General features: G+C 37.2%; 1 protein-coding gene across 2 annotated transcripts; it reads right to left on the bottom strand.

Annotated features, from left to right (window-relative positions):
- Nucleotides 1-596: 596 nt before the first annotated feature.
- Nucleotides 597-8,848, bottom strand: LOC131310581 (uncharacterized). Of its 2 annotated transcripts, XM_058337678.1 has the most exons (5): nucleotides 8,190-8,848; nucleotides 5,207-5,458; nucleotides 4,565-4,800; nucleotides 3,542-4,364; nucleotides 597-2,969 (listed from the first exon to the last, which is right to left on the bottom strand). In XM_058337678.1, exons 2-5 carry the CDS (start codon nucleotides 5,406-5,408, stop codon nucleotides 850-852), a joined length of 3,381 nt encoding a protein of 1,126 aa, XP_058193661.1. In that variant the 5' UTR covers nucleotides 5,409-5,458; nucleotides 8,190-8,848; the 3' UTR covers nucleotides 597-849. The 2 variants fall into 2 exon arrangements, with proteins under 2 accessions (XP_058193661.1, XP_058193662.1); XM_058337679.1 differs by lacking the exons at nucleotides 5,207-5,458; nucleotides 8,190-8,848 and adding an exon at nucleotides 6,404-8,151.
- Nucleotides 8,849-19,547: the final 10,699 nt, after the last annotated feature.

Here is a 19,547-nt window from a genome sequence, read left to right on the forward strand (position 1 = left end):
TAGATTAGTGTAACTCCTCACAATATTTGAGAAAAAAAAAATGTGATTCTTATCCAACATTAATATTAACATCCAATTAACCTGATAATTGCTAAGGTGATCACCACGTTGAGACTTACAAAATATTAAACCGCAAGGGGTTTGGCTAAGCGAACATGAAAAAACTAAATAGCGTGCCCCCAAAGAGGTCGTAATTTCGAATCCTACGAAGATCAAACATTCCAAATCTTAAAACCACTAGGGTTTGCCGGATCGTTAACTTCAGGAACCGGAATTAGTCGAGGTGCCCATTTTTTCCTAGGACTGGGCATCCGGTTTTAAAAAAAAAAGAGTTCTAGGATATCGCGTCGGCCTCCATTTTTTTCTTGACGCCTCCATTTTTTCCTCAGGAGGTAGTATATTAGATAAGGGGACGGATAGATCATTTTGATGGCAGCTTCATAATCAATTGTTTCAGAAAAAGTCAATTAATTGAGGGATTTTCAAAACAAAAAGCTACAGTAGTACATTGTGAGCAACTGCATCCAAGATTACCAGAAAATAACTCCTGGGACCCAGAAACGAATGCTCCAAAAGCAGTAGGGCACACTGACACATAGTAGGATTATTTTCTATATATAACCCAGAAGAAATCATGCAACATCTCTTTATCAAGTACAATGTCTGTAACCCAATAATAGAAAAATAAAGAGGGACCCAAATTAAGGCCCATAAAGAAGAGGTACAAGGACAAATCCCATGATAACTAACAACAAACTCACTTCAGAAGCCACAAAACCAGCTTCCCACTTTCCTACTTATCTCTATATATGAAATCCTCAACGTATTAACCAAATCCTAATCCCATAATTAGGCTAAAGCAACCGGCGGCGGATTACCAGCCGGTATGCATCGCTGGCGGCGGGGCCGCCGAGGGGTGTTGCCCCACCCAGTTATACTTCTATCCACCAGTCCAACTTCAAAGCTAGTCAGCTGCTGCATCAGTGGGGTGGCGCAAACCGTAATTTCTGCCACAGCTGGGGTGGTGTCAACCACAGAACGACGCCTTCCCCTGGCGGCACCGCCATTTCTGGTGCCGTTCCTTCTGGTCAACCCTGAATTCCAAGAATGCCCCATTGCTCTCATCAATCCACCGTACGTCTGAAGATCCTCGGTTACCTCATGCCTCGACAAAGAAGCCAAACCCGGAAGAATGTCCCTTTGGAAGTCCCTCCGCTGCCTCCCCCTCCTTGCCTGACCCCTTCGTGGTCGATTTGGTGGTGAAACACTTTCGTTTTCTTCCACTTGTTGGGTTTCAACAACCAAAGGCTTAGGCATATACTCTTCTTCCCTCATCTCTGTCAGATTCAACGTCATGGCCTCAAAGTAATCAAACTCGTCACACAACTCATCGTCTCCACCTCTTGATTTGGAGCCAAACTTGCTTTCAAGATCATCTACGTAAGAACAAACCACCTCCACAAACTGAAGGAGGTAATCCGCCGTAGGAGCTTCAGATAGGCAAGTGGCAGTCTCCTCCTCCACACGATCAAGATGACAGGAGGAAGAAATAGCAACTAATGCCTCGGCTGCGATTCTGACAGAACCTTCATGAGGCTTCTCAATGTTGTATTGCGGCAGAATGTCTTCGTCAGACTCTGGAACCGGGCTGGCTTCAAGATTTATATCCACTGCAATCTTGACTTTAACACTGGTGCTGCTTTCAAAAGAGGGTGCTAATGTTACTTCATCCTCACTCGCACAAGAGTTCAAATCAATGTGAGTTCTAAAATTGGCGACCTTTTCATCCCTTCCTTCCTCTATAACAAGTACTTCAGCAGCAATTTGTGCTCCAGATTCAGGATCACAAGCCACGTTTATGTCAATTCCTCCATTTTTGCATCCATTTTTCACGTCTTCATATTGAGGAGGGCATTGAAGGGATGCAGTAGTGGAGCCAACAGACGAAGAGTCTTTCTTAGGGGTATAAGAATTGTCCAGAATGGGAAATCCAAGAATCTTTGCCGTAACCCGGTAGCCACCTACCTCATTCCTCTTGGCTCCGACCTCAGAGTCACATGAAGGTAAAGTAATTTTCTGTGTACAAAGTTGAGAGGTACCTTTCCCATTTTCACTTCTGTTGGAAAATTGGTTGGAATCAGCTTGTAAGAAACTGAGTCCCGAGGAATTTGAATCCCACCTTGAACTGGTGCACTCCTTAGCAGGCTTCGCTTTAAGCCAAGGCAAAACATCCAGATTGCCCTCATACTTCCTGTCTTCAAGAATGGATGAACATGCATTCAAGTTCAAGTCTTTTACCGGCTTCATATCTACATCATTATAGCCCTTTAAGTAGCTTTTGGCACCGTAATTGATAGAACGTTCAGAAGCTAGTTTATCATCCTTATTGCCGTTCGAATAATCAAAACCAGCTGAAGAGAAACGAGACGAAAAGTCCTTGGACCAGGATGATGACCCGTGGTAAAACCCATTACAGTTTGTTAGTCCACTGCCATAAATGGGTTTTGACCCAGAACTTCTATTCAGATGCCATGTCTCTATAAAAGTCTCGTGGCTCTGAGCAGATGCTTGAGAACTCCTACTTATGGCACCCAACGGATCTAAATGTGGGAGTGTTTGACTTGATGTCAGTTTCTGAGTCAAGCTAATATCCCGCTTTCCCCAGGTTGAGATGGAGTGGGAAAAATTGTTGTTCGAATCAGAAGCATGAACCAATGGGTAGGGACTGGGAAAACGGGAAGCCACATCTGGTTCCAGATGGTTAGAACTACAGAAATCACTTCTTTCGGAGAATTCCAAACTGTGAACTCTGCTCTCTCTCCACAGACCTCCCCTGCTATAATCAGATGGGAGCATCTCCATAGGCCGCTGAACTTCGTTTAGTGTAGCACGTGCCCGTTGGGGAGACACAAGCAACTTATCCGGTTGGAGACCTTGGGGAAAAGTATTCAGATGAGTTTTACTGTGTCCTGTAGATGAAGAAAGCATTCACATAATATTATCAGCTCTAAACCCAAAGAAAGAAGAAAGAAAAAGTCAAATGGGCATCGCTGGCACTACCTTTGTTCTTTAATTGCAAAAAAAAAAAAAACCCTTGAAATTTAGTGGTTCCCCAGATCTCAGCCTCCCTAAGGCCATGTTTGGATCTTAGTATTTATAGTAGATTTACGTAAGGGCAAAAGATTAGGTAAAAAGGGGATAGGTTTCATTATCTTTCTCCCACTTGGTTTTTTGCCCTCTGGACCTCTACAAATCCATTTGTCCCCCAATTCAAGATTCAAACATAGCCCAAAAGATGATAGATGGTAATGGGTGGGCCACATAAATTTACTTGCCAAAGCCTGAGATATTACTCTCTCTCCTAGAATCATTTACTCCGTCAAACTTATGCCATAAATGCCACAAATACACGTAGCTTCTCTGAATCCTTATAGAATGAAGACTTCCTAGCTAAATTCTCTCTTTTCCAAATAAGGATGGTCGAAAATGAGAACTTACAATGAATGGCCAACCTATTTCCAAGTTCAAGAAAAATCATTACCTGTTTCAGACATGTAGGGCGACCTCTCTCTCGTGATTCTTTTATTCTCAACTTGTGGATTACCAGGAGTCCCGGTGTTGATTCCATGTTGGGAGGTCTGCAAGAATTTGTTTGACAAATCTAGAAGAAACTGAGACTTTGGTTTAGCATCTAAATCCACATCTTTAATCTCCGTATGACGGGCAGTGCAGCCTATAAAATCAACAGATGTAGGAACAGTTGCTTCTTCAGCCAGAACTGGTTCGTTCAAGTCAGCCAAACCAAAAGAGTTCCTTGAACAGGAACCAAATCTTGAAGCATCTCCATCACCATCGATCTTCGCACTACTTCCAAAATTTGACTTTACACTGCTCTCAGAAGGAATCTTATGAATATTGCCTCGAGGATTTCCTGATATGTCAGATATCTTATATTCCGGGGACTGTTTCTCTTCTTCTGTATCAATATACACGTCACCCGGGAGTTGAAGATCAAACAACTTTTTCCTAACCTTGGAGGGTCTGACCTCCAATATCTCGCAATCCTTTGAACTGCACCCAGTTTGGGACGGAGTCCGACCAGCTAGTGTGCTGTTTGCTTTTGTGCAACTCAGGGGAGAACTAATGTTTTCAGCAACAGAAACAGATGGTCTAGCGGAACCAGCATTCGCTAAGGGGATGCTGGGTTTATGCCATCTCCAAGCATCTTCATACGGTATTTGAGACACCAATGGACTTGATGACGATGATGTCTCCATTGATATCCGATGCTTCTGTAGTTCCTTTCTTGTAATTTCATCCATCATGTCCCTCTGTCTTATGTAAAGGCGGTGGAGTTCAAACACCTGCGTGCCAACAAGAAATCAAATTATTCAAGATTTTGCCAAAAGATTAGAGCACTCAAAACCTAACAAAGAGCAACAAGATTTCGATTTGTCAAAGAGCAACAAGTGAAGGCCCTTTAATTACTAGAAGTAAAATGGAAATCTGTGAAGTCGTAAATCAAATTGCTATGTCAAATATGAAACTAAAGAACAAAGTAGACCTGATGCTTGAATACGGCTTCGTGCTCGAGCATCGTCTGCTTTAAGGCATCCTTATGGTCCCCTGGATATGCATTTCCGACAGTCCTGGGCAAGTAGTTGTTGCAATATTGCCCATTTACTAAAGTCTTATCTTGATAAAATAGGGGCCAGTTACTACTAGAATCTTCATTGAGATCCCTCATGGAGAAATAATATCCAGGCAGGTAGCTTTCGCAGTGCACTTTTGTTCCCATTCCTGCCAATCAAACAAGAAACAAGGGTTAGTTTTTTCAGCTGTTTAAGACTAATAGTTAGTGGAACTAAGCACTTTAGATCTCTATATGATGACCAGCCTAGATTCGGGAAAAAGAATTACAAAACAGAGGGGATCGATAGCAAATATCTACAATTATTTTTATGCAGCCGTCTAATCAATAAACTCGAGTGTTAGTAATGTATCATTTTGATATATAAACACTGCGATTTCAACATCCCCAATGTGCACTAATTCATTCTACTCCCCCCAAAAAATATTTTTTTATTTTTTTATTTTCTTACACCAAATTAGAGTATAATATTGTTCTTTAAAGTGGGACGGAAGGAGTAATATTAAGTCTCAATGTAATAAACATCATTTTTAACCAGGCCACCGGCAAACGTACTCATTTCGCATTTGCCTTCCTCGGGTAAATGCAAGCCTCTTCTGTTAGATGCCCACTGTTCCCAGCAAGAACTCCCCTCCTTGCTTGAAAGACAAAACATTGTCTCAGCATCCTGATTTGGTTTCATGGCATTACAACGGTCTTCTACATTGTACTCATACATCTTTCCATTCTCTCCTCCGATACCATGAATGGACTTCATCTCTCATTTTGTAGCACCAGGCCAAAGGATGTGGATTTGTGCCTCAGTTGCTGTAGGATTTCCAGACACACCATAACTTCAATACAGGTGGATATATCAGAAGCCAACGGCATACACAGGTGGATATATCAGAAACATGAAATTGTTTCTGCTTTTCAGAAGTTCTAGCCGTCTTCAAAATCGAAAGTACAATCGATGTCTAGTTATATGTCAGCATAACAAACCACATAAAATTATTCTTTTTAATGCACTTCTTTGGCCATTCCTATTTTTCAAACTGCACTTCTAATATGATGGGAGTCATGGGTCCATAAATGCAAACGATATTCAAAGAAGCAAAGTCTCTAAAGAGCACTTGAAGTCATTTCCTCCATAACCCGTCTCTCCTTGTCTTCACCTACCAAAACCATGTCCACCTCTAAGTAACAGGCCAGTTCCATGACCCAGAAAGAGTTTGAAAGGCTGGGTTTAGGGACTTGCACTACGCACCCAGGATTTCAGTTCCGTACACCGAAGTCCAACTGACCTTTATCATCTCTTATTTCTCTTTTACAATGCATCTGGCTTAGCCATGCATCTCACACACTCCCACAAGTATTTTCAATATTAGAGCTGTCAATTGTAAAATATAGATTAGTTTGAAGATCCATAGGTTTACCACTTGCTCATAAGATTTACTGATTCTAATAGCATGCACAAGTAGATTTACTGATTCTAATAGCATGCATAAGTAGTACTCGGAAATTTTCATACACCTATAGTACCAGATAGCTCCACACATCATTGGCCAATATACTAATTAAACTATATAACCACCACAATGTATGCAATTCTGCATGCCCATTAATAAGGCATATATCATTTATGTAAGTCCCACTAAACCAGAAATCAGGATTCAGACAATATGGACACATTACATTACTATGATGCTATGCTTAGAGACATGAAAAAGCAAATGCATTTAACCACAATTAATACATCAACAGGGAGATAACCTTGGCTAAGTCGCAAAGTCTAGCCCTGCTATTGCTTTGGTGACTTTTGTCAAATTAGTTCATTATCTCTATACCATAACAGTTTCATACTTGGCATCAGCCGTCATAATAGTAATCATGTTGGTGGGTCTATATCAAGAATATTAGTCAAGGCCATCAGGGGATCAGAAGGAGAAAAATCGAAGTGAAGTTTCTCTTCCAAAACAATGCAGGCACATAAAGAATTCAATCAAATGCATCTTCTTTGGGTAAGCACGCCATTTTATTCCAACCGAAAAGAAAAGAAGTGCAATGCAGCACAAGCAAAAAAACAAAGGAACACACAAGCATAAATAGAAGATAACTCCTCCCAACGAGGAAGAACACGCAACTAGTCTAAAACAACAGCTTACCAAAGACAACAACTCACAATGCAATTCTCAATTTGACAACTACTATAGAAAGCGCATATGAAAGCGCTGCTGTTTACATTCATGCAACTTTTTAACTACACCAACATGTGCCTTCTAAGGATCAGATTACGCAATAGTGTCACACAACATTTTCCTTCATTTCCTAAAAGTCATGACAGTACAATGCATTTCTATATGTAATAGGAAATGTAGCATACACGGAGCACAGTTTGTCGCATACTAGAGTATTAAGATAAAGTTATGGCATAGATAACACGGATACAGTAGAACAAGACATGTATTATCATCAGGTTCCCTCACATGCATAGCTGTCACATCAGTAAATGGCATTAGATGATAAGCACACTATTTAACTTAAAAAATGTGGAAGCCTAATAATCATTGTTTGGCCCACTACCCAATGGCTAAAAGTTCATGATAAATGAAGAACAATATCTAACACGGTTACGTATATAGGTTGAGCGAATCTAGCGATGAATCTAGAGATGCATATGATGAATTGACTAATGCCATCCTATTTTGGTTAAACACGATGCAAGCAACAATATTTGGTCGAGAGAAAGAGCTAGTGCACAACTACTTTCTAGTCCAGGCCTTCTAGATCTCAGATATTGGCCGGAAACCTTCTTCCACTGCTTAAATAAATTACCAAAAAAAAAAAAAAAGAGTGAGGAAGTAAAGCTCTTGAAAAGGCACAAACAGGTTGTCAATGGGAAAATTTCTCTTGAAACTGGGTTAAACTAAATCGAACACAAACTTCAAATAAAGATCTTTCTTTTATTTGCAATGAATCGTGAAATTAACTAATGCAATCAGAACCACTCGGTCAAATTCAGATAGCAAAGGCGACGTGTAGAATCAATTTACCACCAGAAATAGCAGCAACACAATTATATGCGCATAAACAGATGAACAGATGATTCTAAGCATTTCCAGTGAAATTTAACTGAAGTACTAGCACACAGTATTCTAGAAATCCAACCATGAACAAGGGAAAAATTGCAACTTTTCCCTGTGCAGATTAATAATAATTAATAAAGATAGATTCTTGATCCCACGTATAGGTGATGACCCATCAAATCCAAATACCCATGAAATTGATCAACAAAGAAAACCAAATGAACAGATTACAACAAAGCAAAGTATCTCCCTAGATTTATATTATATATATATATATATATATATATATATATATATATATATATATATAAAAGTGCACAAAACCTTTGTTCCATTCAATCTAATCCAATAATCTACCAAACCCAAAAAGAGAAACTTGGAAATATTAAAAAGCCAATTAACTGTAATATCTCAATAATAGAAACAAATCACACCCATAAATCTAATTAACAACTAGTGTGAGTAGAATTTACCTCAGACCCACATCCTGCAATCAGCTCTCCTCAAGAAGCAACCATGGATTCAATTATTAAGAATTGACTCCAAAAACCCAGTAAGTTAAAAAAAAAAAAAAAAGATTGGAAATTTAGAGTCATAGACTTGGGGTACTACAAAAGACAAAAATGGAAAACCAAAAAAAAAAAGAAGAAGAAGAAAACTTCATAAATATAGAGAAGCACAAAGTGGGTGTTTGGGAAACACAATTTCAAAGATGCTTAGATCGTCGTCGGGTTGAAGAAAAGGAGGAGATTTTCGATCTGATGGGGCCAGTGCCTGAAGAGAGAGAAGAGTTTTCTTTTAGAGAGAGAGAGAGAGATCCCAGATAAGAAAATCTTCCCACACAAACAAACGACCCTTCCAAGAACAGTGACATGAAATTTGTCAACATCCGGTCTCTTTTTTATTCTCTGCTTTTTCTTCACTCCTCTCTCTCTCTCTCTCTCTCTCTCTCTCTGATTCTTTTTCCAATTTAAATAAACTTCTGGGCTTTTGAGGAAACGAAAAAGAAATGGGCATTTTCTAGATTCTCTCCTCCTTCATTGCTTTTGGTACAGATATTAATGACAATTAAATAAGGCCCGTATAGAAAATAGATACACATGATTATACACGCCTGCTAATAACAACAAACTTGAATACTTTCTTAATCTCAATATGTCATGAGATTAATTTTATTGCATAATTGCTTCTAGTTTACTTGCCATTTGAAGAATTGTTTGATTGGCTAATAGCAGACAATGGTGGTCCCATCGCACTGTGGGAAGGATCAGGTTTCAGGTGATTCTATTTCCACCCACTGATTGTCTCCATTTCTACCAATTATTGCACTTTGTTTTGTTTTTTTTAACTGAATTATTGGACTTTGGTAGAATTCTCAAATTATATCTTGAAGCCCCAAACCTTGTTCCAAACAAAAAAGAAAAACTTCAAATCCAAACCAAGCCACCACCCTCTAACCAGAGCCGACCCGGGGGCCAGACGAATCCTTAAAATAAGGGAAGTGATTTGCCGCTCCCCAAATTGTTAACAAATCAGTATGGGTTGATTTTGCCACTTTCCAAATTGTTAACTTTTGGGGAGTGGCAAAATCACTCCCCTAAAATAAAGTCGTTCATATTTTAAAGAATAAATTGACCAAGATATATGTTGATTTTAAAATGTTATATAAACTTGAAAGGTCAAATCAAAAAAATTAGTTATCACCGTAAGAAAATAAAGTGCTTGCTCTTGGGCAAGGCTCTTCACCAAATCTTCCACCCCCGGCCACCACCACTCTTTGCATCCACCTCTCTCAATCACCCAACACCTTTATCTATCTCTCTCTTAAGATTTCTCTGATGAGCATTTGAAGTGGGAGGGTTGTGATGAAGGTGAAAGAGAAGGACGGTGGCGGAGGTGATTATGATTTGTTAGGATTAAGGATCCTCTCATGAAAAAAGTATTCAATGCCCTTGGAGTCACGTGGTACTCCAAACTCTATCTCTACCACACATTTGTGTGGTCCCCACCACAAAATGTGCGGAAAAAAAAGCTCGGTGCACTATCTCCACCACATATTTGTGTGGTCCCCATCACAAAATATGCACACAAAAAAAAGCTCGGTGCATTGTTACGTGATGTCCCAAGGGCACTAAATAATTACTCCCTCTCATAGGATCCTTATATGTAACCCAAAATAAGACTCATCACGATATGATTTGACGATCTGAACCGTTTATTATGCAACTCTCAATGTGTTTATTTAGAGAAAATAAGTTGACCCGACATCGGTGTGTTGAATAAAGCATCTTCACCGTAAGAAAAATGAACGGTCAGGTTTTGACAATTCATTTATCTTCTAAAAAAAATGATTCGACACGGAGAATGATTCGTCTAATCAACTTGATTTTGACGCGGAGAATAAATACACCAAGACCTACAATATGTATATTTGTGATTAGGAAATTAGACCATGATGAATTTCATTTTGCATCGCATGATACTAATTTTAATTCGTGAAATAGGGGAAGAATAGAAGTTTGGTAATCCAATTGAATTTTAGAATGTTGACTGTAAAGGAGTGCATTGTTAAAAATACTGGAGTAGCAAAAAATAGAAAGGGGTGCGAATATCATCGCTCCTTATGTTTAGGGTTACTTTTTTACCTTACTTTACCTTACTTTAATGCCCTAGATGTTGGAAAGATTCACAGGGAGGGGATTTTGTACTTGTGTAGTTGTGTGTATTTGGTTGGTCGATCCTCTGTTTCTTACAGAGAGCCTAATGTTGTGAGTACCATGTAGTACCCTCCTTAAAAAGCACATAACTTCCGTACCATTTTAGTTGGTTCTTAGTACAAATTGTCATGTTAGTTTGAGTTTCCGCTAAGGAGTTTTTTGGACTTTATATTGGATATTTCGAAAAAAAATTGGGTGAAAGTCATAAATTTTTTACTTTTTTAATTCCTCTCGATGAAACGAATTAATAATCCACAAAATTTGACGTAAAACTGACAAACACGAAAAAAAATTAAATAACGACAAAATAAGAAAAAACACAAAAATCTCAGCGGAACTTAGCCTTATTTTGGTTTTTTTAAAAGAAGCATTTTCGGAAATATTTTCCTAACTTTTTTGCACCTCTCAAAAGATCTCAATGGGTATTTTTGAGTATTGTCAAATAAAAAAAAATCCGCCGAAGTATTTAATTTTCAAGATCAGGATAACACAGTTTTCCTGAACAAACGAATATTTACTTTTTAGATGGAATTGAACATGATTGCATGTATAGTCAATTCAAACCGGTGCACAAGTTGCTATCTCTAATACAAATGTATTGTTTTCAAATCCCCATTGGAAGAACCCATGAATTTGTGAGATCATTACAAAATTTCCAATTCACGTATAAACGAATAAAAAAATTAGGTCAATTAAACATCGATAGTTGCGTGATGATAATTCTGTAGGTACGATTTCAAGAATATTTTATCCGCTTTATCGCAAAATAAATTTGATCCGGTCACGTGATCCATATTTATGTTCGATTACGACATGCCATACGACATGAACGGTGCAAATCACGGAGAGATAATCTGATGGATGCCCACTAGCGTCACGACACCATTACTTTGACCTTCCAACGCCAATCTCTTTTCGTGAAAGAGGGTTGTGATTATATGTGTTTTCCAAATTTAGTCATAGAATATTGTATTTTTTGTCAAAAATAATTTGCCGTAAGTGTTGAATTAACACAATGAGAGTTGAATTAAATGGTTTTAATAAATGGTTTTTGCATTCAAAAGGTTGAATATGTAGAACAATTTAGAAAAAAGATAAAAACGAGCAAATTAAATAATTCATAGTTTTTTTGTCATTGGCTTGAGACGTTAAAACAAACACAATAAAGAAAATATATATCACCAAAGGTATTTCACCTCAAATGCCTAGCCATCGAACAATCACCATGTATATACGTAAGGTTCATCATATTAATTTACCCCACAATACAAAATAATGCCACACATAAGAAGTGAATAAATTGAAATATTGCGATCGTGAAAACATATAGGTGCTCCGTAATAATTTGGAGGAATAAAAAAGAGACTCGAATAACCAATTTTCACAAAAAAATAATAATAATAATTACCAACCAATATATGCTTCCTGGCAATATCGTCACACTTTTTTTTAATAATTTGTTTTGGTAGGAGGGTCAACCTTATTCCAAAGATACATGAATCAACAAACATTAAGTATGAGGATAAAAAAAAAAAACAAACATTAAGTAACCAATAGAAATACAAAAATAATATATATACGGTATGTCCCTTTCGCCTATGCGAGGAGAGATTTGAGGATGTGGGAACAAGAGAGGGACATGCGATGTAAAAAAAAAAAAAGAAGAGGAATCGGGATCCTGTAGTACAAGGTGCACTACAATAGAATAGTGCACAATTTGTGTCGTCCATTGATTGTAAAAATGGACGGTTCAGATTATGCAATACACCCCTGTAGTGCACCCTTACACTATAGGTCCCCGTTTATAAAAACGAAAGAGAGATGTTAGAACCGGAGGGACACCACACACACAAACCCACACACAGATTTCAGAAAAAAACTCCCTTCGATATATATTCATACAATATGCACAAAGATGAAAAAACTCTCCAAGAACCACTCACTGGTTCCTCTCCGGGGAGCCACAGACTGGCCCCTCACGCTTGCCTCACCCTCTCCCTTCGGATCTGTTGTCGTTGTTCTTCAATCGCCTGGCTCTCTCTCTCTCTCTCTCTCTCTCTCTCTCTCTCTCTCTCTCTCTGTTCGCGTAGAATGAACGGGGATGAGGAAAGGAACGATTCTGACCCGAATAGAGGAGACCCGGTATATTTTAACCAGGTTTAGATCCGCGAATTTGGTTTTAAAAGGAGAGCTGTTGGATTACATCCAACGGCTTACAAACAAAGTGCGGACAAAAGCTTTGGTCAGGGAGACCTGACCTGAACCCAACTGCATGTGTGTGTGTGTGTGTGTGTGTGTGTATATATATATATATATATATATCGGGGCGGTTCTGGGGACACACATATATATATATATATATACATATACACATATATATGTAGGGCTCCGAGTATAATACACAAGACATCCAACACTGTAAAAATGCCAATCTTCCTCATTTTGCACCAAATATAAAAATAAAAATAAAAATAAAAATAAAATACACTTTACATGAACTTAAGGCCGTGTTTGAAATGTCTTTGGTTGGGTTTGCCGTTCGTGAAACTTGATTCAGTTTAATTTACGAGTTGCTAATTATTTGGGGCTCCAACAGTGCCTAATCAAGTCGCAGAGGTCCAGAGGGCAACATCAACAAATGCCTTTGGTTGATATGGCAGATTTTTCAACAATTTAGAGTTGGGTTTTTTCTAGTATATTTGTTTTTCAGGTTAGTTTTTAGGTACATCTTTTAATCTGGTTCCTTTCAACGAAAAAAAAAAAAAGCAAAGTAAAAAAATATCTGTCAAATTTTGGCATCAGCAACGAAGTTTTAAAATAAAAAAATAAAAAATTATAGTTTTGGAGGGCTTTATTTACTAGACTATTTTCAATTTTGGTATATTTTTTTATTTTCCATCTTTTTTAGTCGAGACAAAATGGAGAAATAGAAAAATGACATTCAACAGAAGAACATTCTTTATAAAAGAACAAAAAGGTACACATGAGACGACTCTCTACAAGTTTCACATATTTTTGGACGGTGTTTCACATATCTCCAGAGTCAAAACTAATTGCTTAAGCAATTTCAAAAAAAATTCGGCACAAAAGCATAAACAGGTTGTGACAAGTGCATTCATGATCACTGACTCCTTTTTCTTTTTTTACAATTTAAGTGTCCAATCAGCTTACGTGCATCTCGATTAATTTTAGAGGACAAATCTCACTGCCCATTTTCGGAGACCCCAAAGCTAGATATCGACTACCCTCAAAAGAGTTTATATCACTTTAGAGGTTTCGAACCTGAGACTTAATTTACTGTGTTCGGTTTGGGGTCTTCAAACTCAACTCCTAGAGGCACACAGTTTCCAATAAACTTTCTCCCCTATTTCTCTATCCATCTCTTTTCACTCATCACCCAAAAACTTTCTTCAAAACCCAAACCAAATAGAATAGAACAAATCCTTAAAGTTTTGACCACTAAAGCCAACCCGTTGGAGTCATGAGAACAACTTTATTCAAAATCACCCAAATAAACTTCGCAAACACCACCGACCGCTGCTTTGGAGTCTATCATCACTTTTCCACTGGGTGGAGGAGTCATCATTTTTGGCTTGATGAATATTCAAGTGTTTAAAACGTAAAGAGAGAAACTTATTCGCGGCTCAGCCGTGAACAAGTTATTTACACCAACAATTAATTGTGACTGTTCAAAAATATTCTAGACGGTCCGGATTTTAATAGAACTTAAAACATCTATTCACGACTCGCAGTTAAAAAAGATTTTTTCATCACATAAAACATCCGCGTCACTAGTTTGCTAAATCGAAACTAATTAAATTTTACAGCAAATTACTACTTCCTCCCTCCTAAAATGATTCTCCATATTCACTATTTAAACTTTCCAAAAAGTTGTTTACATTTTGTAATTTATAAAAATTGTTATAATTTTAACATTTTTTTTCAATAGAAATAAATGAAATCTATCAAATAAAATTCATATTGTCCATAAAAAATATTTTAAAGTAGAACTAAAAATAGTTTTTTAAGAGGTCCAAATAGAAAAATATAGACAAATATTTTGGGACGGAGAAAAAATTTGGCAGTTGGACACCCTTAGGGCCGAATTGGCCTAAAAAAGAAGCTAGAATATTCTTTTGTCAGTTTTGCGTCAATTTCTTGTGGACTATTGGTTTATCACTTTATCTCCATGAGAGGAATCTAATATATATATATATATATATATATATATATATATATATATATATAAATAATCAAAATGATAAAAAAATATTCACTAAAGACAAAAAAATAAACACTTGGATTATTTTTGCCTTTTTGGAAAGAGCATCATAAGTAAAAAAAAAACACACACACACACATCATAATCTCCATCTAATACTCCAAACAGTCTCACATACGCATAATCTCTATATACTAGGGCAAAGTCTGCTTTTCAACCCCTATAGTTTGGGCCATATGCAGATACATCCCCTATGGTTTAAAAGTGTGCATATGATTCTCTGTGGTTTTAAAATATGTAGATAGACCCTTTGCCGTCATGTTTTCAATCCATACTAACGGAGGTGTATCTCACATGCCTCTAGAATTTAATCCGAGCCTTTCATAATGTATTAAATAAAGAATATAACATCTTTGTAAAAAAACATCTCGATCAGGCATCAATAACTCAGTGATCTAATCCTTGGTAAATTCAAAATTTTAATTTTAATTTCATAATAAATTCAATTCGGCCATGAGATTTTCATTTTTTTGATCGACTTGAATTTTGGAATGGATGTAGTACTCGTCAAATTCTAAAATATCAGCGGTTCGGATCCAATTTTGGGTATAGGAGATAGATTGGTTAGATTAAAGGAAGAAGAAGAATCAAGGGAGAAGATGATGGCTTATCATTCTTTTAATGTTGCGTTCGTTAATAGGAATGGAAAATATGACAACAAGGGGTCTATCCGCACATATTCAAAACCACAGGGGGTTATGTGCGCACTTTTAAACCATAAGAAGGTATATTCGCAGTTTCACACATGACTCAAACCATAGGGAGTGAAAGTAGACTTTGTCCTATATACTTATCATCCAAACACTTTCACAAATTTACAATCTATTTTAATTACAATCCACAATTTATAACTCACAATCCATAATCCCAAGTTCGAGAGGGTAGAGAGAGAGAGTTTGGGGTGGGTTCCCTTCCCACACCCCTCCACCCCTCTTTCCCCCTTCTTGTTCCCCCCTCCCCCATTATCTTCCTTCCTACCCTCCTCTCAATCCCCTATCTCCGGACTCTTTCCACTTGTCCCCTCTCCTCTCTTGGCCCATTGTTGCAAGGTGGTTGAGACTCTCTCATTAAGGAGATAAGATCTCCCACTCTCCATCACTTTTGAACTTAGGAGCCAAATCTAAGGTTCTAGATCGGGGTCTTTGGAACCAGCTCAGCGGTGACAATAGCGGCGTCAGTCAGCGGCTTCGACCCTTCAGCCTGCGGCGGGAACGAGCTCAAGTTGATGTGGCGGGTCTATCTTGAGAGTTGCTCTACCCTTACCTGGCCTCTCCCTTGGCCACTCCACCCACCCTCACGAGTGTGATCGATGGGTCCGGCTCCAGCATTTTGGTTCCAGCCAGCTTTTTTGTTTTTTATGTTTTGTATTTGTTTGTTGTTTTGATTTGTTGTTTTTTGTATTTTGGACCGACAGTGTCCTTTTTATAATGATATATAATATGATATGTTTCTGAGTTGATAAAAAAATCCATAATCTCAAAAAAAAAATAGCTCTCAAACACTCCATAAGTTGCGTTAGACTTAATATGGGTCCATCGCATGAACCCATTAGGGGGACCCTTGACATCTAGTTATAAAGCCAAATTAATCTCCCACTATATGGAAAGGTTGAGTGTCACATTTTTTCCACTGACAATGACTATATGGATGTTTTAGGGACCACATCCAGTCTAACGTATGTTTCATTAGGGACCCCCAAAAAAAGAAAAAATTATAAAATATATCTAGAAAGTTTGAACTAGTCTTATAATTGACTCGCGACCCCAACTCCTTTTGTTAACTTTTAGTTCTAACATTTGTGATTAACAAAGTTTGATAATGACACAGCCTAGCTCTCATGTTTCAAACGATAACCGTGTCTGCCGTTGCTTGTAAGTCTAAGCTCGTGACCGTAAAGTTTTAGACCTATCTATGGGCCGTACGTGTAACCTGTATTTGTTTTTTGTTTTTATCAGCGTGAGTTGTATTTGTTCGTATCTCGAGAACTACGGGTAAATGTTAGACCTCATAGTGATATTGTAATAATACGGTGTAGTGCCGTCGTGCAATTAAAAATCTTACATGAGAGAATCCAAACCTATAGATGTCATTTTGTCATTGTCATTCTTATTCTTTATACAATGAATAGTGTCATTTTGCCAAAAAAAATAATGGACAGACGTGTTGCACCCATGTTTTTCTTTTCTTTCATCTCTCTCACAATCTAAAAAATGACAATTTTGCCTTAATTGGCAAAGGAACTGGCAGGGTCCAATTTCAGAGGAGTTTGACATTATGGGTGTGGCACCCAATTCCCACTTTTTTCTGCCATTTTTAAGAACAACGCTGCTAACCACACAAATAATTGCGCACATATCGTGTATGGATTTTGTTATGAGGCTCATTACAGATCTCACACAAACGATCCAAGCCGTGCGTTAAATGTAAAATATTTTTGCAAAGGTCCCATCAAGAAATCAACTCAATTCGATATCTATCGGTGCTCGATCCAATCATCTAACTTTTCATTTAGATTTTCGGATAATGAAAAGTTAAATAATTGGATCGAGCACCTATTAGTATCGGATTGAGCTGATTTTTTGTAAGGACCCTTGAAAAAATATTTTACATTTAATGAACGGTTTGGATAGTTTATGTGAGACCCATGATGGACCCCACAGCAAAATCTGTGCACAATTTATGCGGGATTTGTCTGTGTGGACAGACTTACTGTTCTAAGAAATGGCAAGAAATTTTGCCATAAATGGCTACGGTAATAAAACTATGGGTACATCACTTGGTACATGCCAAATGTATATTGTGCTGAGTGGGACCTATCTTGGGATTCCACACAAATAATCTGAGACACTCAATTTGCTTAAAATATTTTTGTGCAGATCCGTGTAAAAAATAACCCCAATCAGATATCAGTAAGAGCTTCGACTGAGCTTACCGAGATTCGACTGAGCATATGTTTTTTTAGAGATCTTTAAAATCATATTTTAAACATATTGAACGGCTCCGATCAAATGCGTGGAATCCTGAGGTAGGTCCCACACTACGTGATGTGCATTTGATGTACACCAAATTTAATGGTGTACCCATAGTCGGACTATGGCTACCGGTGTGGATGCTCCAAGGACATGAATCACTGTGTTTGGTACTCACGAAAAGTAAGAGAGAAGAAAATGGGAAGAAAATTCTACTGTGCATAATACTTAAGTTTGCTATTTTATCCTTTCTTTCTCTCCAGACCAAACGATGATAACGATTTTATTTTATTTTTACTTTTTTCTTTATTTTATTTTCGAACAAACCCTAAGTCACTATTTGACGCATGAATAATGATACGATTCACACGAAAGAAAAATAAGTGTATCGGGATAAAAGGGGAGTATTAGTTTGGAATTGTCACAAATCTAAACGTTACTTTAATTATTATGCTTCTAACACAAGACCTTCAAGTCTACATTAATTTTAGTGACAACCTTAAACCGTTACACTATCTTAGCAGGTTCTCTTTAGTAATAGTAATTAAGGTCATTTCTCTTTCTTATTCGGGATTTATAACGGGAAGTGCTGGTTAATTTTACTTGTTATTGATGGAATTTGGATAAACTTTTTCCAACTATTTTTCTACATTCATCTTTAGGCAATTTTTTTACTACTTTAAAAAACCTTGGTTGAAAAGCTTAAAACCCCTCATTAAATGCTGCAAAAACGAGAATACAAAAATTGAAATGCCATTCGAAAGTCGTCCAAACAGGGCCTTACATTTTGATGAACACTCGGAAAAACATCTTCGCAATTGTTTTTGGTTTTCTAAACATTGAGAGCGCGGGGAGTTTTTTACCCTCACATTAAAACTTCTATTTAAATGCAGAGATTCGAACTAGCTTAACTAATGATCAAAAAATAAAATAAAATAGCTTAACTAACCTTGGTTAACTAAAATGATACCCATCCAAACTAGGGCTAGCCTAGCCAGCACATTTTCTACCAGGAGGTCAAGAAGTCAAATGCAATAATTGATTATTAATAATCTTCTCTTATATAAAAGTATCTCGTTGTTAACTTATTTCTTACCCTATTTGGCTGTTTATTGGAATATTTTCGTATTAAGCCTTGATTTAGTTATTATAATCAAGTTATATATTATGGATTTCACATGATTGATGTATAATACCCTTGTTGCAACTTTTGAATGTATCCCCACTACTGCATGATATAAAAAATAATACCTTTGTAATAATCTACCAAAGGATTGCATAATAATACAATTAATTGTCAAACCGATTTTAAAGCTCACTTGAATTAATTTCGGGCTCTGAAGTTAAAAATCAGAAAAATTTGTAGTTGCTTCAAAGTTTGGAAAATGTTTGGCCTTTGTGAGATTTGAACTTGCAACCTCTTGGAGGACAAGTCCTTTAATTTAGTTGTTTTCTCATTCTCACTTGGCCAAATTCCAAGTCCCTTTTGGGATTTGCAAAGAGCTACGCATGTATATCTGAATGAATAATTTATTTGGAATAATGACAAATTATTACTTGTAAATAATTGTGGGAAAGTTTAATTTGTGTTATCTATCAATATAAATTAGGATATTTATGATTTCGGTATTAAATTATGGGCTGAAGTGAAATTTGATGAAGCTAAATTACTGTAAGTTAGGCCTAACAAAACATATTGTCTTGAAAATTTAGTGGAAACGTCTAACCAAACCGAACCAAGCCTTATGTCCCAATCAATTGTGGAAACGTCTCCTTTGTAATAAAATTATGTCCCATATATAGGTTATCTGTCCACAAATATGTATTATTGGAGAAAACCTTAAAAGCTATTTAAATTTCTGC

The sequence above is a fragment of the Rhododendron vialii genome, chromosome 12a, assembly GCF_030253575.1.
Source record: "Rhododendron vialii isolate Sample 1 chromosome 12a, ASM3025357v1".
NCBI lineage: Eukaryota > Viridiplantae > Streptophyta > Magnoliopsida > Ericales > Ericaceae > Rhododendron > Rhododendron vialii.